This window comes from Solanum dulcamara, chromosome 11, assembly GCF_947179165.1.
Source record: "Solanum dulcamara chromosome 11, daSolDulc1.2, whole genome shotgun sequence".
Lineage (NCBI taxonomy): Eukaryota > Viridiplantae > Streptophyta > Magnoliopsida > Solanales > Solanaceae > Solanum > Solanum dulcamara.
Genome location: NC_077247.1, coordinates 38,794,812 through 38,821,388, shown reverse-complemented (window position 1 = coordinate 38,821,388; position 26,577 = coordinate 38,794,812). Strand labels below are relative to the sequence as shown.

Here is a 26,577-nt window from a genome sequence, read left to right as displayed (position 1 = left end):
CTACCCCCAAACATCGTAAGAGAACTCCATCGAACGACCGCCTGTAAAGTGTATTTTTATAATAAAGAAAATGAGGGGCTCGTCGTCGGATTTCTATTCTTCTTCGAAGGTTTTCTGGCAATATTCTATAACGTAAATAATCTATTATTGGTTATCACTATTCGTCAATTTTAGCTTTTGAAGTGGCGATAACTTGTCGAAATTCTTCTTCATGCTCATCTGGAGGCGGAGTTATCCATCTTTGGCAAACCACAACTTGCATTTCATCAGGAGATACTAATGCAGAAGCTAAAGCTGCCAATGCATCAGCTTTTTTATTTTTCTTTCTTGGGACATGTTGAATAGTCACCTCTCCAAGCCACCCTATCATCTTTTGAGCGTAATTGCAGTATGGGATTAACTCAGGCTTCTTTACTTCATAATTACCCAAGACTTGATTGATCACCAACTTGGAATCCCCAAAAACTTGTAGTTGCAATTATTTCATATCAATGGCCATCTCAAGCCCAAGTAAGAGTGATTGATATTCAGCAACATTATTGGAGCAGTGTTGTGTTAGAGTGAAGGAGTATGGCAAAACTTCTTCATGGGAAGTAACAAATACCACTCTAGTATTGGCTCCTTCACGATGTGCAGCACAATCAAAATACATCCTTCAAGGTGGCTGAATTTCCACTAGCATTGCATCTTCATCAGGTAATTCATCAGATAACTCCCAATCATTCAGAATTGGATGATTGGCCAAGAAATCTGCTAGCACTTGTCCTTTTACTGCCTTCTGAGATATATACATAATTTCAAATTATTGAAACTGGAGGTACCACCTTGCTAGTCTATCACTTAAGACAGGCTTGGACATGACAAACTTGATAGGATTCACTTTAGAGATAAGTTGTACAATATGAGCTTGGAAGTAATGCTTCATCTTCTGAATCGAGAATACGAGTGCCAGACATAACTTCTCAATAGGTGAATACTTGATCTCATTTTGTGTCATCATCCTAATCAAGTAATATAGGGCATTTTCTTTCTCTTCATCGTCATCTAGTGAAGCACTTACATATGTAGTGTCACGACCCAAGCCTAGGGCCTAGACGTGACATGGCGAATGAGGAACCCGAAAGTACCTCAAACAAGCCTCTTAGCATTCTTTTAGCCTTTCATAGGTAATGATGATAAATAAACAAGCGGAAATCATAATAAATCTTCAACTTACATATGTCCAACAATACCTCTAACTATTAGATTTAACGGGGCTAAGACAAGTCCCTAGCTCACCCTCAATCATAATAGAAGAAATTCCATAGTAAAATATCTTAACATATCATAAACTAAAAAGATAAAGGAGTATTGTTCCCGGAACATGGGAACTCACCAAAAGTAGTCTTCAATGGAATATCAACTAGCCACGTGGAGGAGAATGAGGAGGAGCACTGATCCCTACATGGTGATATCATGTAGGCAAAAGAGTATGCGTTAGTATTTTGAATGTACTAAGTATGTAAGGATGCATGAACATTGAGAAAACATTAAAACATTTATGTAATATGGAACATAATTTAATGTATGCATAATAAATCATATATATATCCTTTAAAACATTCATTTTGTGGGAAATTAACCATAACCGACATTTAAGACCATGCGAGCTATTACATGGAATCCAACATAACCCCCTACGTTGGCCGGGGAGACTACTTGCCAGGTAGAACTCCGTCAACTTCATTCATTTCTTTAACTTTAACTTTAAGGGCTTTCATGGATCCATTAGCCTAAGCCTACAAGGGCTCCTATGTTGGCAGATAGTTAATGAGACAAGGGGTTGCTACTAGGATTCCCTTACCGAATCTCACCTTAATGCCTCATTCGGTGCTAATTCAATCCCACGGAATAGTTTAATACTTCAAAATATTCATAGCATATAACTTGAGAATTCAAACATCATGTTCGTTAGAATAGCTCATTAAAACATTTGATAATTCAAATATGCAAGAATTGACCTTATTGCATAAAGAATCCATCATTCATATCATTTCATCATTCTTTCATTTCATAAGACTCCCTTTTTGATCATAGATATTGCTTTCATAAATATTTATTTGGAGTCAAAGCTTTCAAGTCAAACTTTATTAAAAACATAGTAAAACTAGGTGGGTTCAAATCACTTCAACTTGCAAATATGTATGTAAATAAATATACATAAATACTTTGAAATCCATTAATTAAAAATCATGCTTTAAACAACCCACCATGAATTTCAAGAACCTTTAAATAGATAAATAAAAGAATTACTTGTAAACCATCAATTCATACATATGAAATTATGTTGCATCAAAATAGAGCAATAATCATTAGTTTAACCATGATTCATATTATTAAGTAAAATTAAGAATTACCATAAGAAAATATTACTTGAAATCAAGAGACTTAATTGAAAGAGTTTTTGGACTACATGGGTGGAAGAACCCATGGATAAATACACACATAACTTAGAGTAGAGCTTAAAGAAAATAAATATAATTTATCATATAATCAAAATAATTTAGACATGAGAGTGGAAGGAATACTCTCATTGAAACCTTACATACCTGGAAACCGAAGCTTTAGTTGGTACCGGAAGACTTAATGACCACTCTTGAGTCCTAGTTTTTCTCCTTGCCGGAACGTTTTGTGTACTATCCGGATTATATGAATTACCGGAATAGTATTTCTTCACTACTAAGAACTAAAACTATATTTGAGAATGTGTAAAGAAGTGTATAGAGAGAAGATTTGCTTGAGAAAGCTTGATGAATAAAATGAGGAAATAAGGTGGGTATTTATAGGTGGGAAAGAGACCTAACAATAAATAAAATAATTATAAATAAAAATCTGAAAATTTAGTGGAATATATTGATGTCATGGATGATGTTAAATGGAGGACAATTTATGTCATGAGTGATGTCAAATGTATCTAGATCTTTCTATGGTATTTGAAATGAGTTATCTTTGACAGAATACTCTTTTTGGGAGCTACGTTTGAATAAGATAAATTCCTTATTAGGATTTGGTGTCTTCATAAGAATTGTAGATATGGAAGTCTAGTTTCATATCATTCAAGAATCAACCAATTTGGATAAACCTACAGTGAGATATAATTTTTCTTCTATAAACACTCATTTCCGTCACATCATCCTACCTTACAAAGATTAATTTATTTGACCTACTTAACCTCCGAATCTTAAAATATGGTCTTCATAAAAGTTGTAGGTAATGATCTTGTGGTTACTCAGAAATTTGAATCACTCAATTTGGATATTCCTATGAAAAGTTATGACCAAAATACAAAGGCTGTATCATGTTTAGGCAAAAATTGAAACATCGTATACAACGTTTTTAGGGGATGTTACATGTAGGCCTTATATCATCATCAACCTCAATATTTACTTCCTTCAATGCATCAACAGTATTCTTTATCCCTTTCTCGAGTTCAGGTGGCGCATCTTCAGTATCCTCATCTTCTTGAGGATCACCATCATTAAAAGATATGTGATTTGATGATCTCATACTTTCTTCATCTTCATCTCGCTCCCTAGTGTGAACTATGATATGAGTTCTTGCTCTCAGGACATCTCCATATGAAACTACAAGTTTTGTTTCATGCCTCATTCTAGAAGGGATCAAATTGGGCCAATTCTTGGGTGAATTATGCTCCCGAGCATGTACCCATTCTTCCATTGTCCTATAATTTTCTTGGCACTTGTATTTCTTCTTCGTTGGTCCCAATCAATCAAATACTGAAGTTTTTGGAGTTGATTCTATTAGTTGATCAGATGCAGAAATGTTAGAAGTCATGCCACTAAGTCAATCAAACACAGAAGGCTTCTTGTTGAACATCATCGGTTCTTCCACAAGGGTAATATAGTTGATGTTCATCCTTTCTATAGAGATTCGGACTGGTGATGGTTGTTTGTAACTCAAGCCTTCGCATGATTTCTTGACATCATACCCTCTCTCTATCATCATCCTTTGAGTTGGATTTAGGCCATGATTTGCCCTTTCAATAACTTCATTTGGAAGCTTCCCTATTTTAGCAGCTTCATTGGGATTGTATTCCGCTTTCACCAACAACTTATATGCATTCGGATCAAAACCCTCATTTGTATGCTTTTTAGGAAGTGATTCATGTGAATCATGATTCGATGGTCTAACAAATCCTTGTATCATTTTTGAAGGTGATTTGATTGCATCAATTTTCTTGATAGGGAATGTCAACTTGCTACTCTGCAACTCAGAGGGTAGGATCTTGACTTTGTTTGTGTTTGGGACATAGTGAGAAATAAGAATCATTCTCTTACTTGAAGATGCCTCACTTATCTTAAGTACTTTACTCATGTCTGAAAGTGTTTTACTCTTTTCAATTATGACCCTCACATTATCAGGTGCTACATCAACCTTTTTTGTAATGTCAGCAGGTATCGCATTATCAACTTTGACTTCTTTTGAAGCATGATTCTTTAAGTAGAATTTTGCATCAGCAAAGTGTGCTTTTGTCTCGGTGAAAGGTTCATCATCAGCAACTACCTTCTTTTGAACCCCATATTCAAATTATTTGAAACATTGATGGTAGGTGGACGGTACCACTTTGTTCTCACGTATCCATGGCCTTCGTAACAAGATATTATACGAGGTCTTTGAGTCAATAACATGCATCCATACACTCGAACGCATATCTCCCATCGTTATATCTAATTTGACAGCACCAATGGTTCTCTGCCCCCTTTGGTAAATCCTTGAATCATTAGATGACTTTCAGATAGTTCATTTATTGGGATTCCAAGTTCTTTCACAGTATGAATAGGGAGAATATTGACCCTAGATCCATCATCCTCCATGATCCTATTTACTTTATGTCCACGCACAAAACCTACCATATATAAAGGACGATTATGAAACACTTCACCCAATAAAAAATCATCATTAGTGAATGTAAACTTCACATCACAAGTGTCCACTTCTTCAAAGCGAGGCTTTATAGGGCCTTCATGTGATAGAGGTAATGATGGTGATGAGCTTTCTCCCATTGTCTCTTCTCTATCAATGTTACAACACGAGGCCTTGGTGTCACGATGATAAATATTTTCACGAAACCAACTTGGCAAGAATTCCTCTAATGTCACTAGAGGACGTTGCTTTTGATTGTAATTTCCCCCAACTCTTGACTTCTTCACATTCTTCTTTACCCTTTAAGTTTTAGGTAGTTTCTTCATCTTTGCTCTAGTCACTTGTTTACTTGGTTCTCTTTGCAAGCTCGTTTAACAACGTCTTCGTCGTGTCACTAAAATCCATCCTTCATCATCAGTATAAGCACCACAAGATTGGTTTTCCTCTAGAGGTTTATCTTCCCTTATTACTTCATTTATCAAAGGAACAAGCGATGATGCGTTAACATCTATTGGTTTGAAGTCACCAAATTTAATCATCTTTGGTGGTGATGTGGCTAGGTCATTACCACTATCATGTATTTCGATAAAGTTGCAAATAACTATGGGGTCGAGTGAACCAAAAGTGACAGAGACTTGATTTGAACTCTCCTTCTCATCTTCAAGCAATATCTTTCCTTCACGAGCTAAGTCCATGATCATTTCCTTAAAGATAAAACACTTTTCGATAGGATAGCCCATTAAACAGTGATATTTGTAGTAATTTTGATCATTAGTCCTCCCAGCCTCATCTGGACGCTTTATTTCACATAGCTCAAAGAGTTTTAACGCCAGAAGCTCTTCAAAAATTGATGGAACATCTGAGTCCAAGAAAGGATACTCTTTTGCCTGCATTTCCTTCAAAGTCAGCTTTCTACCAACGTTATTCTGAAAAGTCGTGGTCTTTACCCTTTGATTCTTACTTAGATTTGTAGCCACTTTCAAAGGTACGACATTAACATTCATCGACTCCTTATTTCCAAACTTAGGTACCGATTTTCCTCTTTTCTTTACCTCCATTTTGCTTTTTCCCTTGCAAAGCCCATAAATAAGTGGTCCTTCAATTCCTCTTGCAGACATGCTCAAATCCATATCATGAGCATGTGTGGCTAGTTTCTCAAATGATTTGGGTTTAATACCCTGTAGGATATAATGAAGTCCCCAACGCATTCCTTGAATACACATTTCTATTTCAGAAGTTTCACTAAGCCTATTCTTACAATTGAGGCTTGTATTTCTCCATCGATTGATGAACTCAATGACGGGTTCATCTTCCCATTGACGTGTATTTGTGAGTTCAACCATGATCACAGTACGCCTTGTGCTATAGAAACGATTGAGAAATTCATGCTCAAGTTGTTCCCAACTATCAATAGAGTCTGCCTCGAGATCCGTATACCAGTCAAAGGCATTTCCTTGTAAGGAGCACACAAATTGCTTGACCAGATAATCTCCATATGTTCCAGCATTATTGCAAGTTTCAACAAAATGGGCAATATGTTGCTTTGGATTTCCCTTTCCGTTAAATTATTGAAATTTTGGAGGTTGATAACCTGCAGGCATCTTTAAAACATCGATTCTTGAAGTGTATGGCTTTGCATACGTAAATGATGAATTTAAAGACACGTCATACTTATCTTTGATTGTTCCCATAATGAAGTCCTTCAGATGATGAATGGGAATTCCTCTTTCAGCAGATACTTGCAGCTCATCACCCACATTTATTTGCTTTGTAACTAAATCTCCCTTTTCTTGTATCATCAGACGTTTTCCAGGTGCATGACTTGAGTCCCCCTCCATAACGTTCTCAACTCTGTCCGTCAACTTGACAATTCAATTATCTTGATCTTGCACATATTTTTTTAGACCTTTAATTGCCTTTGTCAAACTTGTCAATTGTTCTTCAACAGTTGAGGTATTAGTCATCATTGCTTGGATGGCCGTTATGGATGATGGAGCAAAGCATGGACTTTCCCTCAAATTGAAATTTGTCTGAAACAAGTTACGTGGAGTGACTGGGCAGATCTAGTGATCAGGATATCATCTTCATCTTGAATAGTGCAATTCCTTGTGTTAAAAGGACTAAGTCGAGCCAAGATTCTTTCCGAATGAATTAGAAGAAGGAGAGAATATAGCTGATATTATTGAAAGGACTAAGTCGAGACAATGTCCTTTCAACAATATCAGCTCTATTCGCTCCTTCTTCTAATTCATTCGGAAAGAATCTTGCCTCCTTTGAAGATGAAGGATTAAAAATAGGAACCGATGCAGACGACACTTGGAGTGCTTGTTGTCCTAGCAAGTTTGCTCTGTTCCTAGTGATGGGTCCCAAACTTTCCATAGTCGCATCCAGTATGTTCTCCACTTCAGAGGAGAACTTGGAATCAGTAGCCTTAGCAATAATAGCCCTGGAGTCAAACTTCTTAGATGCCATTTTAAGTATTCTTGAAGTTTGATGATCGATGTAAAGAGATGAGAGGTAGAGATTGTCCCACTGGGCGTGCCAAAATTTGTAAACAATAAATTTTTGAGCCGAGAAATATAAATAATCAAGACCGGAAAATTAGAATAAGAAAGTGTAATATTTGATTTAAAAAATGTAGTGCATGTTGCAATCTCTATGATAATCCTCTGATTCTTTAAATAATATGAAACACGTTGAATTTGAATTTGATTTAGAGTCAAGGGCTTGAATAGCTTGACCTTGAATCTTCGTCTTCAAATTTGGATTTGAATTATTCGTTACGAACACTTGTATGGTTATGACGAACATTAAATATGAACAAGTAACTTGATCTTGAACTTCTTGATATTCTTCTTCGTTCTTGATCTTGAACTTGAACTTGAACTTGAATTTGATTACTTGAAATTTATAGCTTTATAGAGAATTTGCGGTCTTTGATCCACGAGCTCTCTTATTGTTTCTTGTTCTTGAAAAAAAAAACTTTCAGAATAATGAGGACCTCTATTTATAGTTGTAGGGAGTGGTATGAGGGTGTAATTTGATTGGTTGGTTTGAACTGACCAATCAGATTTTTTTGGTGAAGAGTTTTAATTTGATTGGTCAGAACATGTCACATATACACATGGCATTATTCTAGTGGGTCATTTAATTTGACTTAGATTGCCATATAACTTCGACACGTGGCATGGTTTTAGTGGCTTATTTAATTTGACTTAGATTGTCACATAATTTCGACACGTGGCATGATTTTAGTGGCTTATTTAATTTGACTTAGATTGCCACATAACTTCAACACGTGGCATGATTCTAATGACTCATTTAATTTGACTTGGATTGCCATATAAATTTGACACGCGGTGTGATTTTAGTGGCTCATTTAATTTGACTTGGATTGCCACATCATTTGGACTATTTTCTTGAATTTATATAGTCTAAATTAATTTATGGATTTAAATCCAATATAATTCTAATGTTTATAGATGAAATAAAAGAGGACGAAGGTCAAACGATAAAAGAATTTTTTACCTTGTGTTGAACAGCCGACTAAGGAACTTTTCGCCAAGAATTTCACTTCAAACTCCTTTCCGAACTTGAATTCAAAGCAAAAAATAAAAGACAAAGTGATTTTTGAAGTTTCAAATGGATTCTTAGATGTCGATTTTTTCTCTGGGATCTGTGTGTTCTCCCCTTTTGAGGTGAAAACTTTGTTATTTATAGACAAATCCGGACTTGAAAATCCGGATTTGAACAAAAAATCAAAACCTTTTTTGAGGCAAAACAGGGAGGAGGTGGGGGAAATTTTTCACTAATCTCACCTTTTCTTGATTTGAGCCGAAAGTTTGTGAAAATTTCAGCGGATTTTCTGAAAATTGAATAAAGAAGAAAGAGGTGGGGAAGGGGAGATCTTCATCTTTTCTGAGAAAAGGGGCAATGGGATAGGAGAAGAGGAGGGAGCATGGGGTCTGGGAGATGAAGAATGGAGCGTGTACGTGTGGGAAAAAGAAAGAAAAAGGAGCGTAGTTAAGAGAAAAAAAATAAAATAAATTATAATATATATATATATATATATATATATATATATATATATAAAGGCTAAAGTAATAGTTAAAAAGGCTAAATTATGAGGATCATTAGATCAAATTGAAGGGATGAGATTAAACTGAATAAACACATAATTCATGTGCATCCTACTTGGCATACAAGGATTGTCTAATTTTAGGAGACTTGGATTGCCAAGTTTTTTGCTTAAATTAGATTATTTAAATTATAAACCACTTCTTTATTAAATAATCAAAATTAACTAAATATTTTGCAAGACTAACTTATTTGACCAAATCGGTCCTTCTTAAAAAAATAATAATAGAATTGGTTTGAATTAATAACTAATTAATTAATTAATTAAGATTCCTAATTTTGAATAATATACGAAAAATATTTATTTAACAATATAAAAAAGTATTTAATAATAATAAAAAAATGATTTACCCTAAAGAATGATATTTACTTGGTATAAGTTTTCTCAAAATGATGAAACAGGTAGTAAATATTTTCATATTTATTATTATTATTTTTTATATAAGAAATAATATTTATGAAATATATTTGCCGAATGAAATGAGAAAGTTTAAAAAATATTTTCATATTTTATAAAAGCTTTATTATTATTTATTATTATTATTATATGAAATCAAAATTGAGTGTCAACAACTAACACCTCTATTTATAAGTGAGCTGTATAACAAACTTTCTAACAATCCTTAACAAACTTACTATGCTAACTTAACAGATTAACTAACTAACTGATCCAGCCGTCACATTAACAGTCCACTAACTAACTAACTTTCTCAATATTGGTGTGTAATGGATCGCCTCAATAGTTAAAGTGTATAATTGACTTTTCGATACAATTTTTAAAATATTTATGTCTTTTCCCTTTAAAATAAGGGAATACTTGCACTAATAATTCATAGGAAAAGGAAGTAGACAAGAAATCACACCGATATTTCCAGACCGAACTTATGTGAAGACAAAAATAAATGAAAACCTTGGCCACCGTATATAACTTTCTAAGGCTATGGCTTCATTGCCTCCAAGAACCAATATATTTCCTAGTTCATAAGCCAAAAAACTATAGAGAAAAATGGACTACGTTAACATTTTGCTAGGACTGTTATTCGTTTGGATTTTGGTCCGTGGAGTTGTCCTTTCACTTAGAAGAACCAAAAGAGTTGCACCAGGTCCATTCCCTTTGCCTATTATCGGAAATCTTCACTTGCTTGGTGATAAACCCCACATATCACTTACCCAACTCGCAAAAAAACATGGTCCAATTATGAATCTGAAATTGGGGCAAATAAACACAATCGTCATTTCCTCGTCCGTCTTGGCAAAAGAAGTGATGCAAAAGCAAGATTTAGCCTTTTCCAATAGGTTCGTTCTTGACTTTATCCATGCCTGCAATCACAATGATTTCTCAGTTATATGGCTACCTGTCAACAGCTCTCAGTGGAGAACGCTTCGCAAGATTTTGAGCTCTCACATCTTCTCAGGTAACAAATAACTTGCAGTTGAGTTAAATTTGAGTCCTAACCCAATTTGTTTAAATTTAAGGCTTCCGATTCATTTTTGTCTTTGGACCATTAATATGCTTGAGCCGCTCTAGTTGAGCATATGCTAAAACAAAAAATAGATTGATTTCATCTCCTCTATTATATTAATTCTCAGGAAACAAGCTAGACGCTAATGAACATCTGAGGACGAAAAAGATTCAGGAACTAATTGATTATTGTCACATGAGTTCCAAAGTTGGTGAAGCAGTAGATGTTGGCCGAGCAGCTTTTAGAACTACCTTAAATTTGTTGTCCAACACCATTTTCTCTAAAGATTTGACTGACCCATTCTCTGATTCTGCAAAGGAATTTAAGGAATTGGTATGGAACATCATGGTTGAGGGTGGTAAACCCAATTTGGTGGACTATTTCCCCTTTCTTAAAAAGATTGATCCACAAGGTATAAGGCGACGCTCGACTGATTATTTTAATAAGATTCTTCTCCTTATGAGTGATTTGATCGATGAGAGGCTAAAGGAAAGGGAAATGGGAAATCGTGAAAATGTTGACGTCTTAGATGCCCTTCTCAACATTAGTCCTGATGAAATTGACAGGAATCAAATCGAGCAACTGTGTCTGGTTAGTTTTTATATTCTCTACTCCAATTGAAAGAAATATTCTCTTCATTTCTTTTATTTTATTTGTTTCTCTGCAAATGTGTAGGAGGTTGCCATAAATTGAACGATGCCACCACCTTATCTAAAAAGAATAAATAAAATTAAAGTATAAGTTATGAATTTTTCTATGAAAAAAAGAGGTTTATCTAAGAATTTATTTTCAAGAAATAGGCTGAATTAAATGTAGAAAACATAAGATTACAAAGTAAGAGGCAAATTTATCCATTTAAAGTTAAAATATAGTTATGTTATGTTATAAGTGGAAGAAGAAAGATTTGTCATATTTAAAATCATCAGAAAAACATGTGTTATAAAGTTAAACCGAAACTATCGCCATTTATTAAGTACTAATTTCTAGTGAATATAAATTGAGCAATTGTGTCTGGTTTATTCTCACCCCTCTTTCTCCAATCCTCTGCAAATGGTTGCCATAAATTGCTGACGACTTTTTTTGAAAGTTGTTAGGGTAGAGGGAACATTTTATCAAATATTTTCTCGATTTTAATTTGGTTATCTTATTTTTCTTTTTAGTTTATATAAAAAAATGGTTTTTATTCTTGTTTAATTATAAATTTCCGCCTAACATTTTTAGGATTTAAAAAAGGATGGGAGTATTTAATTGTTTGTTTCAACAAGTTGTTTGTTAGGTAGCTTGGTTAAATGCTTGTGGCAATAATGCCACGCCTTATCAACAGTGTTCGGTCCCCTTTCTTCCGTGACAACATTTCAGTTTGACTAACATGTTTTGGAATCTTTCACTTGATTTTACATATATGGCATCTACTTCATAGCATCTTAAATTAGTAAGTTTTGCAGGACTTGTTTGCAGCAGGAACAGATACTACATCAAATACATTGGAGTGGGCTATGGCTGAACTACTCAAGAATCCACATACTTTGGAGAAAGCAAAGGAAGAACTTGCACAAGTGATTGGCAGAGGCAAACAAATAGATGAAGCTGATGTTGCTAAATTACCTTACTTGAGGTGCATCGTGAAAGAAACCTTTCGAATACACCCACAAGTTCCTTTCTTAATTCCGCGCAAAGTTGTGAAAGATGTTGAGCTTTATGGCTATACTATTCCAAAAGACTCACAAGTTCTTGTGAACGTATGGGCTATAGGGAGGGACTCTAGCATATGGGAAGACCCTTTGGAATTTAAGCCGGAGAGGTTTTGGGAGTCGGATATAGATGTTAGAGGTCAGGATTTTGAGCTGATTCCATTTGGCGCTGGTCGAAGAATTTGCCCTGGATTGCCTTTGTCTATCAGGATGGTTCCAGTCGCGCTAGGTTCATTGCTAAATACATTTAATTGGAAGCTACATGGTGGAATTGCACCTAAAGATTTGGACATGGAGGAAAAATTTGGTATTACCCTTGCAAAAGCTCAACCTCTGCTGGCTATCCCTTTTCCGCTGTAAATGTAAAGAAACTAGAATGAATTATATATATATATATATTGCATAAAAATATTCTAGTGTATAATATGTTTATAATGAGCAAGAAGCATTGGATGCTGAAGGAAGGTAAAAAGAATACTTTCAGTGCTGCTTTGATGGAAGAACACATCAGTCATTTGTGAAAGGTATTGTCTCGGTTGCGGCCTTGTGGAAGTACCAACTCCATGTGAAAATGGAGAGGCACTTGGTGAGTCAGAATCAAGTGCCGATGGGTTCAAAGAAAGCTGCTGATTTTGATAGACCGTGTGAAGTGGTCCAGGCTGCTACTTTGACAGCTGTTAATTTACTTCATATTGTGAACTCAGCTTTGTAATTATTCTGTCCACTCTCTTTGGTCATTTTAGTTGAACAAGCCGAAAAGGATTCATTAGTCCAAGTGAATATTCACAAAGCCCAAAATTGACATGACCCAACACTTACAATTTGACCTTCTGGTCCCTATTACTCCTTCCATTTCTATTTACTTATCAAATATTTTCTAATTTGATTTTTTTTTAACTGGTTAATTTTGACAAATCAAGAAAGGATAATTTTTTTCTTCCTATTATACCCTCATTTTTTTAACATTGAGTTAATGTCTTTGAAAAATGTAGTGAATAAATATGTTTAAAACTCTATCAATTAATATGAGTAAAATGATAAACTTACTATACCAATAATTATTTTCTTAATAGGTGTGTCAAATCAAAATTTGATAAGTAAAAAAGAATGGAGGGAGTATATATTTTGGGATTGTTTGCATAATTGCCCACTGAAAGCATACGAATTACCCATGCATGCTCCTTTACTTTGATATCCACTAAACTAATTAATCCAAAATGTCCATTCCTTACGTGTTTGAAGATTTTGCACAATTTGCTCATATTTTGAGTGGTCTTTAATTTTTGTCTAAAAGAATTGTGGGTCAAAATGTACTTATTTATAACCTAATTTTGCAAGACATAAGTTTAGAGAACTTTTGTCTTATGTAAGAATAAGTTATGTCCCTTACAATATAATTTTGTGAGTTTTGAAAATGAACGTATGCCTCTATCAGCATAAGTTCTATAGGAACTAATTTATGTCTGGTACGAAATTATTTGTGGGTTCTAAACTGAATTTATGCCCTGAACGATATAAATTTTGTAGAATTAAGAGGCATTACTTTGTAAACTTTAGCTACCAAGGATTACACCATGGATTTAGAGGTGGAAACTTGGGCTCAATTAAGAGAAAGATCAGCTTAGAGAGAAGAACGAATCCAATCCATTTCATCAGAAAAACTAATTGTACAACAATCAGCTATAACTCTTTATATAGATGCTAAATCTGTTACTGCTACTCTAGCTAACTGACTACTGCTAATTCCTAACTAACTAATTATAAGTTAGTTATAACCTCCTAACTAACAACCACGTCACTAGGCTCAATACTCCCCCTCAAGCTGAGTGGTAAGAATACATTCTTCATTCCAAGCTTGATAAGCAAATGATAATGTTGTGCTTTTCCCAATCCTTTGGTAAACAAATCAGCAGGTTGTTCCTTTGTTCCTATATGATGAGTCTTGATCAATCCTTGTTGTAGTTTCTCCCTCACAAAGTGATAGTCAATGTCTATGTATTTAGTGCGTTTATGAAATATTGAATTTGATGCTATTTGGATGGAAGCTTTGCTATCACAATATAGATCAATAGGTTGTGCAACTGAAATTCCTAATAAGCATGTCAACAAGATAATTCTGCTACTGTTAATGCCATGCTCCTGAATTCAACTTATGTTGAACTTCTTGATATTGTCTCCTGTTTTTTTGACTTCCATGAGATCAATGAAGATCCAAACTTAACCATGTATTTTGTGACTGATTTTTTGGTATGTGGACAAGTGGCCCAGTTTGAGTCACAATAGGCAAATAGCAGATGAGATGTAGTTGAGGACATGAGAAGGCCAAGACCTGGAGCACTCTTGTTATACCTAATGACCCTGCTAGCAGCAAGCATGTGAGACTCTTTTGGTTTGTGCATGAACCGACTCAGAACTTGAACTGTATAAGCAATGTTAGGTCTGGTCATGGTGAGATATAGTACTCCCTATTAACCTTTGATAGCCTCATAGATCTGGCAATAACTTGTCATCAGTAATGCTTCTTGTAGCTACATAAACTCGTGGGATGAGAGTCTTTGATTGAAATCAAAAGGTGTAGAAGCAGGTTTAGCTCCCCCTTGCCCTGAATCAACAATCAATTCAAGGGCATATTTCCTCTGATTCATCAAGATCCGAGAAGCACCTCTGAAAAATTCAATGCCAAGAAAGAACCTTAAATCACCAAGATCTTTCATCTTAAATCTATGCTGAAGATTAAGTCTGGTAGACTGAATGAGAGCATGGTTGGAACCATAACCAAAAGATCATCAACATACACCAAAATTATGATCACATCAGATTCAGAAGTAAAGGTAAAAAGAGAATAATCAAAATGTCTCTGAACAAATCCCAAATCTTGGAGAGCAGCAGTGAGCTTCAAATTCCATTGCCTAAAGGCTTGCTTCAAGCCGTATAAGGACTTTTTAAGCTTGCATACCTTGCTGGCAGATCCCTTGTGAAAACCAAATGGAATCTGCATATAAACTTCCTCTACTAAATCACCTTGAAGGAATGCATTGTATACATCCATTTGATAGATACACCAGTGCTTAAAGGCAGCAGCAGCAAGAACAGACCTTACAGTCACTATCTTGGCAACTGGTGAAAAGGTTTCTTTGTAATCCAGACCCTCATTTTGACTAAAATATTTGGCAACCAATAGCTTTAAATCGTCCAACCTGACCATCAACTTTATATTTGATATTAAACATCCATTTACATCCTATGTCATGTTTACCAGGATATAGATCAACTATGTCCCAAGTACCATTCTCTTCAAAAGCAACTATATCTTGTTGCATAGCAAGAATCCATCTGTCATCTTTGATGGCTTCATGATAATTATGAGGCTCAATATCAGATGTGGCAGCAGCTAGGCATTTGGCATAAGCAGGGAATAAAGAATCATAACTCAAATAGTTAGACATAGGATAAGCACAATAGTTGACCATATAGTTAGTGAATCATTTTGGAAAGGCTCTAGGTCAATAAGATCGTCTCAATGGAGCTGTTAGTGGTTGTGAGTCTGGAACTATTAGAGGAATCTCAGCTATGGGGGCAGGAGCTTGAGTGAGATCTGAAGGAGGTGTGGAAACATGAGGAGTAAAGTCCATAGATTCAATGGGGAGGTCATCAGTGACATCCATGACAGGAAACATAGGGTCTGTACTAGAGGACATCTATTTGAAAGGATAAACACACTCATGAAAAATGACATCTCTACTAAAGAAAAATCTTTTAGAATGAAGGTCATATAGGTTGTATCTCTTCTTGGTGGCTGAGTAGCCTATGAATACAGCTGGCAATGCTCTAGTTGCAAATCTATCCCTTCTTTGGACATTAACTGCAAATGCTAAACAACTAAACACTTTAAGATGGTCAAGTGAAAGTGGCTGGTGAGAGATTATCTCAAAGGGTGATTTATTCCCTAGTACTGAAGAAGGGATCCTATTAATGATGTGCACAACTGTGAGAACATATTCACCCTAAAAAGAGATAAGTATAGCTGCTTCAAACCTTAGGGCCTTAATTATTTCTATATGTATTTGTGTCTCCTTTCCACAACTCTATTTTGTTGAGGTATGTAAACACATGTAGTTTGATAAATTGTCCCTTGTGCAGAAAGAAAATCATGAACAGAAGAATTAACGAACTCTGAGCTATTATCAGTTCTAAGAACCTTAATAGGAAAACTATATTGAGTTTGAATCATGGAAAAAATATTTTGAGTATCCAACAAGTTTTGTCTTTAGAATTCATTAGAAACAACGAAGTCAATCTGGAGAAGTCATCTACAATAGTCAGAAAGAATCTTTTCTTATCAATAGTTGGCATTCTATATGACCCCATACATCAGCATGTAACAAATCAAAAATAGCATTGGAATGAATAGTACTAACAGGAAATAGTAGCTTGGTTTGTCTAGCTAAGGGACACAGGACATAGACCACAAGACATATCTACTCTATGATGAAGGAACTTGTCCATCTTCAGTATAGCTGCAATAGGCTTGTGTCCAAGTCTTCTATGTCATGTACTGAGAGTAGTATTGTCTTTAACAACATATGAAGTTGAAGGAAAAGGTTTTATTAACTAAGCTACATCACCAAACAGATAAAGTCCACCTAATTCTTTACCGATCGCCAATACCTTGCCACTACAAAGGTCCTAAAATACACATTTCCTTAGTGAGTTTGGAGATAGACAACAAGTTAAACTTGAAGTTAGGAATATAAAGAACATAACTAAGTTGATGTGTTTTCAATATATTTACAGATCCTTTGCGTGTGATATCTGAGTTCTCACCATTTGGCATATGCACTTGTCCAACTTTACATAGTTGTTAAGAATCATTCAGTAAATCTAATTTTGATACCATATGATTATTTGCTCCTGTATCTACCACCCACTGAACTTGTTCCAATTTAGACAATAGAGACAGAATAGTACCTGGACTTGAGTCAGTAGTAGTAGAGGAACCAACAAGATTGGTTGTGGCTACATTAGCCTTAGGTGTGACATCTAACTCATGTCCTCTGTTAATCATCTGTGTTGGTGTTTCCTCAGCCACATAGTTTACAACAGGCTTTTGATAATACTGGTTCTTCATCCTTAATGTGTTATCATGTGAAGCTCTATCATCTCTATCATGTTGATAATTTCTATTGTTCTGAAAATTCCTATCATTTGATTGACCAAGCAATTTCCTTTATACTTCTTTAGTGTAACCTAGCCTTTTGCAGTAATCACAATATAAGTCAGTTGTTTTAGATCTGTAATTTGATACTGGTTTATTTGCCATTGATGCAGTGGTTTCATTAATCTCCAAATCTGGCATTGCAGTAGTGAGTGATCTCTGACTTTCTTCTTACATGATTAGTTCATGGATTTGATTCAAGCTAGACAAGGCCTGCACCCTGAGAATCTGAATTTTTGCTCTGGAATAGGAGGCATTCAATTATGTGTGGAACCGAAATATTCTGTGTTTCTGAATGTTCTCAGTGAATGTTTTGAAGTCTCACAATTACACATTGAAGGGGGGATCAAGGCATCAAATTCATCCCAAATATCAGTAAGTCTGGAGAAGTAAACAGATAACTATTCGAGAATCTGGCACATACGCTATTTCTGTCATCAACTCCTTCGAGACTACATTCATAATCCAGAAAAATACGATGGCATTTCATCTCTCCCAACGTTTCAGTAATGCTCCAGTGTATGAAGATTTCAGACAACTTCCATCAACAAACCCTAATTTGTGTTGGGTTTAATTGATAGGTTGAATGGGAAATTGAGGGAAAAAGAAGTGGAGAGGAAATGATATGTTCTCTCTTGCTTTATTAAATAAGCTTTGGTCCCATATAGGTGGTGGAAATGAAAAGTCCTACTTAAAAGTAGAAGCACTCCTTCATGTTGCTAAAGGGTCAAGAAGAGGGTCTCTCCTCACGCCGTTGTCGTCGTCGCTCGCTCGGCTTCGGCTTTGGATTTGGTCATTTGATTGATAATCTTTTTGGACCAAATTTTCTTTAAATTTTTTAATTAATTAATATTATTTATTTATTTAATTAATTAAGTGAAAAAATCCTGACCCGCGACCCATTTCTTTCCTGGATTAATTTAAATTTCCCTCCGTTTTTCCAACGGATTTTTGAAAGGTTGCAACCTGTCCGAAAAGTTGCAAACCTTTTCTCAACAGGCAAACCTTTTCCCAACAGGTGCCTTTTCTTAAAAGGTGAAAACAGTCTATATATATCTGTTAATCCTCAGAATGTTTCATACGAAAATTCTGAAATAACATCTTCTTCTTCTTCTTTCTGCACTTTCTAAAATCGTGTGATATACATCCTTCAAGTGGTTCACAGTCATCAAAGATTTGCAGTACCTCTACTTTGGTGAGTAAATCGTTTTATCCTGGGAGGAAAGATTCCAAAACCTCGGGTACTTTGAGGAGAATAATTTCCTTAAGGACACACTGTGCATTCAGTGGGCTCGATTTTATTTCTGCATTAATTTTCAGATTCTGTGTTTTATGACCTTTAGTTGTTGTTACTGTTTTTACTATTTTCTAATACAGTTTACTAACAATTTGTTCTTACCAAGTAGTGCAATCTTCATGTATCTGCTCCATAATGCATAATTTTCAGTTCCAGTTAACTGAATTGCAATCAAGGTTACTCCTGGTGTATCCGTAGGCTGTAAGAACAATGGATCATTGTGATCTATAGTTGGTTCACTCTGATTAGCTGGTGGTTCACTCATCGTAGATTACTGCACACAAATTGGAGACGAAACAGAGAGAATATGCGAAAGTAAATGCTAGATCATATGCTCTGATACCATGTAAACTTCAGCTATCACACCATGGATTTAGAGCTGGAAACTTGGACTCAATTAAGAGAAAGATCAGCTTAGAGAGAAGAAGGAAACCAATCCATTTCATCAGAAAAACTAATTGTACAACAATCAACTACCACTCTTTATATAGATGCTAAATCTGTTACTGCTACTCTAACTACTGACTACTGTTAATTCCTAACTAACTAATTATAAGTTAGTTATAACCTCCTAACTAACACCCACGTCACTAGGCTCAATAAACTTGTTATACTTTGAAAACATAACTTGTATGGGGCGGGGCGGGCAGGTTTAAACCAACATGGGGTGGGGTGGATTTCAATCAATACAGGTGTGAGGCGGGTTGAATCAGTTTTTTAAAAGTTTGGCGGGGGTGGGTGAGGGTGAAATTGCTGCTTATACCTTTGTTTCTATACTTCCTTTTCAATTCACTTTTTATTTTTGGTACAATTTCTTCCATTTTCAATGTTATTTGTAACTCTGTTTCTTTACCATTTTGCTTTTTAAGTTTACAGTTAATTACATTTAACTGTTTTTGGTCATTTATTGAAGAACATTGAGTTGGTACTTTCTGCACTAAGAAAAAAGCCTCATTACGAGAAATGTGTTTTTTCTAAAGATATCTTCTTCTTTTTTATGTATCTTCAAATAAAAATTATTTGATTATTTATTTAAGTTGATAACTGAGTTAGTTGATTGAATTTTGTACATTTTTCTTATAAGTAGCTTTCTTACTCTTTTAAGGGAGAGTTCTTGGAATGGTCAGGTTACTAAGACCCGATATGCGATATTCACATTAAAACTCGATTAAATTCAAATTCATATTGAAAAGCCTCAGAAGAGTAGTATAAAGTCTTCCTTTATAAAAGTAATGAAATTGAATATGTGTTAGCAAAGTAAAAAAATGAAGAAAAACTTTAAGTGGGGCCGGGCAGGATGGGTCTATGCAGATGTGGAGCGGGGCGGATAAAAATAGAAAAAATTACTAAGTGGAGCGGGGCGGGGCGGATTGAATATTTTGCGAGTTGAGTTTCAACTCGCCCCACTCCGCTCCACCCCGTCATCTTTAATAACAATTGTCTCGGTTGAAAAAAATAATCTTAAATAAACATGGATAAAATCTTACATAAGATCAACCACATCACAAGAGAAATTGAATGAATTAGGTATATTATTAATTGAAATGCAATTATAGGAAGAAATCAATCATAAAACAAATTTATTCGTAACTTTGCATCTGAAAAAAATATAAAAATATATTTAAAAATCTTTTTTCTTGAAAACAAAAATTAAAGCCTCATTTTGAAATTTTAATTTGGACCACCAATTATATCTGAGAATCACACTGATGTTTCTAGACCTTTCTTTTGAACTTATTTAAAGACAAAAAGTAAATATAAAATATACATGTATTTTTATTATTAAATAAAATCTAATAAAGAAGAAAAATAATTTTGTTCAGTATCTTTATTTACATACTAGACACAGAAATTAGTGTCAACATGTGCCAAATATATGTAATTTTTTGTATCTCAATTTATATAACATAGATAATTTTTTGAGAGACAGTAATTTTTTTTATTGTAATTTATTTTTCTTTTTTTAAAAATTATTAATTATTGTGATTTATAATACTTTTTACGTAATTTGTAAATATATAAATTATTGAAAATATATTTACCCCTCTATCCCAATTTATGTGACACATTTGAAATATGGAGAGTCAATCAAATTTTCTTTAATTATAATATTGCTATATACTTTTTAAAAATATTTTAAGTTGTTAATTCTTGTGATTTATATAAAAATTTTAAATTCTTTTTAAAATATCAACGTTTCAATAAAGATCAGAGCAATTTATTTTATCAACTGCAAACATATTTAATTGATTTGATCACAAAATTACAATTAGTCATGTTACCCTCTCTGGCCCATGAGAATTTGATAACTCTAGATTCATTAGTATCGGCTTTAGTGTAATGATCCTGAAGATCATTTTTGATTTTTTTTGTAAAATGATTATTTTATTTTTTCTTTAGTTGCCCCGAGTCGTTTCTAATTAGTACTAGGTGGTTGGTTTTAGAAAAACTTATGAAAAGTTGAGTCTTTGAAAATTTTGAGTTTTCATAAGCTTTAAGTGTTCAAAAGGGGTATTTGGGGTCAACCGGAGCTACGGACCTCGGAACGGAATTTCGTCAATTCCAACACCTCTAGAATGTGGAAATTGGTCATGGAGAGTTTACAGAATCAATTTTGGAGTTGCAACGAAGATTCGAGGTCTTGAGTTGGGAATTTGAGGAATTTTAGGTCAAGATTTGACTTTGGTCAACTTTCGGAGTTTCGATGCTCGAAATGGAATTCCAATGACTTTGTTGGATTCGGAGGAAGGTTTTTAGTCTAGACAAATTGTCGTTTGAATTTTTAGAGGTCCCGATCCCGTTTTGGTATTTTGAAGGCCTAAGTTGGGTTAGTTGCGACTTTTCGAGTTTTGGGTCAAGGAGACCTCAAATTCAAATTCTGACAGTTCCATCAGCTCCGAAATGTCCAAATTAGGCTAGTAGCATTGTCAGAACGGGTATCGAGGCAATCAATACGAGTTTGGGATTATTTGACGATTTTGACTTTGAAAGTTAGCTCATCGTTAACTTTGGTTAATATTCTTGGAAAACGCGCTCAGATGAAAATTTTGATAGTGCGGTTAGTGCTAAAATTTTGAGTTTGGTCTTGAACGACCCTTCATTCGCTTTTCGAGGCTTTCGGTCTAATCCCGAGGCCCGCTGTGGAATTTGGCTTAAATGACATTTGGGTATGAGATCCACTTTTTGTTAAAATGACCTCGTATGAGAATTTTGAATGCGTTATTGAGTGCGGAACATCAAATTTGATGGGGTAGCATATATCGTCTACGCACACAGGTTTTGAACGAATCCCGAACACACCGTCGAAGATTTTGGACTGTGCCAAAAAGAGGGTGCAGCAGTGCACTGCTTGTGCAAGTTAAAAATCCGTTTTTGTGTATTTTCTCCAACTCAAAACCTCATAACTTGACTTATAGAGCTCCAAATTGGGTGATTCAAAAGGCAAACTTGTAATATTTTTCAAGGAGAACGTGTTGGAGAGATTGGAAACTAATTTGGGGAATTTGTTTGAGGTACAATCTTGATTTTAGATGTTGCACTGAGTTTTTTTGAAGTGAAATCTTTAAGAACTTTGGGAATTAATTTCTTGGTTTATATAAGCTCGATTTTGGCGATTCAAAGGTCTAACTTCAATATAATTTTGAGGGAAATGCATTGATGAGCTTGGGGAGTGCATTAGAAGTTTCGTTGGAGGTAAAATTTGATGTTTAAGCTGCTGTCTTTTAGTATTTTCAAGTTGGTATTTTGATGAATTTTGGGGGTTTGCTTCTTGAGCATTTTAGCTCCGTTTATAGTGTTTCTTGAGGCTAAATTCTGGGTTTTTCCGCAAAAAACGTCGTGGTGTAATTAGTTTCATCCGTTGAAGCATCGTTTGAGGAAATTTCATCCCTAAGGGACTGCCCTCCTTTTTGAATTATCATTTAATGGTGAAATTATGCATGAGCTGATTTTTGTACTTTTCAAGCGTCAAATTGTGCTATAAGTTGGAACACAAGTTCTCTAAGCTCAAATGTACCTTTTTATGGAGTCGAATTTGGAATTCCCATTGCGGGTCCCACAATCTCGTTTTAGACCCGATTTTGGGTCTGTCTCCAAAAAATGTAAATTGGTATCAAAATATCCGTATTGATGAGGTAATTACAATTTTGTTAGTGTGGCGGCGATTGGAGGTGATTCGGAGGTCGAGAGCACTATTTTGATGGATTCGGAGCATACGTGTTCGGCTTCGAGGTAGGCTACGATCTCCCTATTTTGATTGAACTCTAATAGATATCGTGTAGTATATTTTACATATAACTTAAAGGGTGTTTTTCGAGATTAGCATTCTCCTCATCCTAATCCGTTTTCTTGTTTTCGGGTGAGCTGTAAGCTAGATTAGTCTCGTAAAATTCTTAAATTAGGATTGTTATTGATGGACTTAGGCTAGGTTTGAGCCTTAGGTGCTTTATAAGGTGTTTATTTCCCTCTTAGATAGGCGTAGCTTTTGGCAGGGCTTATCATGGATATGATACCCTTTATGCTAGTGCTTGAGACCTCTAGGGCTCGTCGTAGCCGTAGGTTGGGCTTAGCTGTGCTCGTTGGGAGCTGAGGTGGCATATTTTGGGGTAAGGCATCTATCCTAGAGATATTTATCCCCCTATCTAGTTTTGAGCCATGTCTCGATTGTTTTGCTTTTGTTTAGTGGTAGGCTTATGATGCCATCTTACCTGTTATCTATTGTTGGGCCCGAAGCTGTATCAGAGGAGCGATTGGATCCCAGGTTTGTCCCTTGACTTGTTGGTGTGCTAGGACTTGGTATTTTCTTTATGGCTGTGTGCATCTTGTTTGGATGTTGGTGATGGCACGCTTGCATTTGATTGAGCATATTCACTCGTTTTGTGGTATGATTATGATATTGACATTGGAATTTTCACTACTACTTTTGAGAAGGCTTTCTCATACTTTTACTACTTTTAAACTGGTTTTAATAGAAGTCGTACCACCTGGATTACTTGGTCACTAATTTTGAAACTTATGAGGCGTCAGGGACGTACTCCTTTTTCTACTTGATGCATTAGAGGCATCTGGGGTGTGCTCAGTTTTACTTGGTTATTCGGCGCATCGACGTCCTTTCTTGACTCATTGATGCCCTCGAGTTTACTCTTGCTAGTTGGGCCATGCCCCTAGGAGTTTATTGGCTGACTAGGTGGCCCCTTTCTAGGGTGTTCACGGTTTGAGGGTACTTGTTTACTAATATTCCGCGTGGCATCACCCTTTCTACATCGGCTTGGCTGCTCACTCTTTGGTACCACTATAGGGATACTATATATCTATGTAAGACCTGGTTCAGGCCTAGGTAGTGTATACGGGCTTCCCGCATCACCTATGGGCCCATTTGGCTTGTGCACCACGAAACTAGATGAGGGAGTTGCATGGGTTCCACCTGGCAGGCCGAGGATCAGTATGGATCTATACACTTATTGTTGTTATTGATCTCTGAGAGAAACAAATGATGTTACTAATTTTTACTACAAACTTGTATTCATTAGCATCGACTATCACCAATATACTTGTATGGTGTGCTCTCCAATTTTATGGGGGCTGGAGGTATATTTGTTATTGTTTTTACCTTCTAGGGGTATAGGCGTTCGGTCGGTTATTATCTGATTTTACCTATTCTTATCTCTTGTTGTACTTGTAGTTGGGTTGCAAGGTGTCTTAGTCTGGGTTGTTGTTGTTGGGGCTTCCTTGTTAGACTCAGTTGGTTTGGTTCTTAGTTGATATGTGATTAGCCGCGATAGACAATATTCCTTAATTGATTAGTTGGCTCCTTTATTGCTCCTTTCTGTAAATAGTTGTGGCTTGCGCGTGGAGGTGCGTTCTTTGATTCGGTCATCTATAGGTATATATATCCTCTCTCCTTACTCTCATTTCTTACTTTACCTTGTGTTAGATCTTATTTGTTTACTTGTATTATATTTGCATGTATACTTGTGATTTATACTTGGCTTATCTATGGAGCTCAGTCGGCCTATGCCTATTGAGTACCATTTATTTGGGACTCATACTACACTTCTGTCCCCTGCAGATCATAGTATGGGTTATCGCGGTTGATTTGGACTGGTGCGGAGCAGCTTGTGATTTGAAGATTTGGTGAGCTCCTGGCATTCGGAGTTGCGGATTTCCATCCATGCTGAATTAATACTAGTCTTTGCTTGTTGTCGAAGACTATCTGTACTCATATTGTATTTGTAAAAGCCTTGTATTCATATTTTGATTTAGATGCTCGATTACTGACTGATGTCAAGTCTTGGGGTGGTTTCATATGTTTGTTTCAATTGTTCTCGTTCTTCTCATTATTACTTATTTTTCTCTTTATTTATTCATCTTCCGCTTGATAGCCCGTTGCCTTTGATTTCGAGCTAAGGATTAAGGGTTAGGCTTACCTGCTGGTGGGTGTTAGCAGGTGCCATCACGGCCTGAGAAATTGGATCATGACATTTAGGGATCAAAATTAACTTAGAAATAAATTCAGTTAAATCTCCCTTCTCTGATGACTTACACATTTTCAATCAAATCATGTTCCATATTTCTAAATTTCGCATTGATCAGGTCAGACGTTCCAGCTGCCGATTCAAAGAGAGAAGAGGGGAGAATGTATGAGTGGTATGAAATCCATAAGTAGAGGCATGGATCTTTTCACGAAGATGCGAAGCCTAGAGATGAGTCTAATCCAAATTGACTGAAAAATTTGGGATAGGAAGCTTGATGATAGGTGATGAGGTGAGGAAAAGTAAAGTCAACCCTGACATATCATTTCTCTATCTATTTAGTACTCTTTTAATTTCAATTTATTTGTATTTTTCCTTTTTAACAACTATTTACTTCTAATTCTTTACATGACATGTTTAAAATCACAAATAAAAAGACATTTTGATATATTTAATTTATTTTTAATTTAAGACAATAATTTTTTTAAAAAAATTACTCTCTTAAATTTCGTATCAAATCAAAATGATAAAATAAAGAAAAACTTTCATAAATAGGTTAGATGTGAAACTTAATAGGGCTTCCTTAGCTAGAGTTTGCCTATTTATCAATTATAACTACATTTTTAATGGCTAAATTTTAATATTTTGTATATTACGTTTTTTATGTAATGATAATATACAAATCATTTTTTAAATTTAATTAACAGAACAGATTTCTTCTTCTTCAAGAAAACCGCATTATTCATTGGGTTTTTACAGAAAATTTTCAGAATAACAAGACGAGGTATTTGATTTAATCCTTGTTTGAAGATTTGAAGGTTAACAGCGAAATTAAGTTTGAGCGAGGTATTTCATAGAAAATAATTTTGTGGTTAACGTTTGTATTTGAATTGATTGATCTGTAATTCGTGTTTGAGTTCTCAAAATTCTTCGTGAATTTGATATTAAATTGGTCTAGATTTTATGCTATTTTCAGATAAGTATATTACGTAGGGTCAAAAATTTAATAGCACATGATGAATATGATTATACAGATGTTTTTACGAAAACATGTATTTGTTTAATTGTATATAATGTGAATATATAAATATGATATGAATTAACTAATGAAATATAAACAGTTGAACAAAATAGAAACGCTTATAATAAAGTACATATATGCAAGTATTATTTGTGAATCGAGTACATATACATTTTTTTGTTCTTAGGTTGAATTTGACTATTTAATGGTTTGTACATATATATTTAACAGTTGTATATTTGATGATACAAAGCGTGATTATCGAAATTTGGGATTGTATGTTAAACATATTTGTATAATGTATTGTATAGCTTGTTTGTATATAATTTAATTAATTTCTATTTGATTTTTTACAAATGA

The 26,577-nt window shown here is 34.9% G+C and overlaps 1 protein-coding gene across 1 annotated transcript; it reads left to right on the top strand.

Annotated features, from left to right (window-relative positions):
• The first annotated feature begins 9,917 nt into the window (after window positions 1–9,917).
• Window positions 9,918–12,994, top strand: LOC129874016 (geraniol 8-hydroxylase-like). Its single transcript, XM_055949232.1, has 3 exons — window positions 9,918–10,475; window positions 10,651–11,114; window positions 11,969–12,994. The coding sequence occupies exons 1-3, from the start codon at window positions 10,067–10,069 to the stop codon at window positions 12,572–12,574; spliced, it is 1,479 nt and encodes a 492-aa protein (XP_055805207.1). The 5' UTR covers window positions 9,918–10,066; the 3' UTR covers window positions 12,575–12,994.
• Window positions 12,995–26,577: the final 13,583 nt, after the last annotated feature.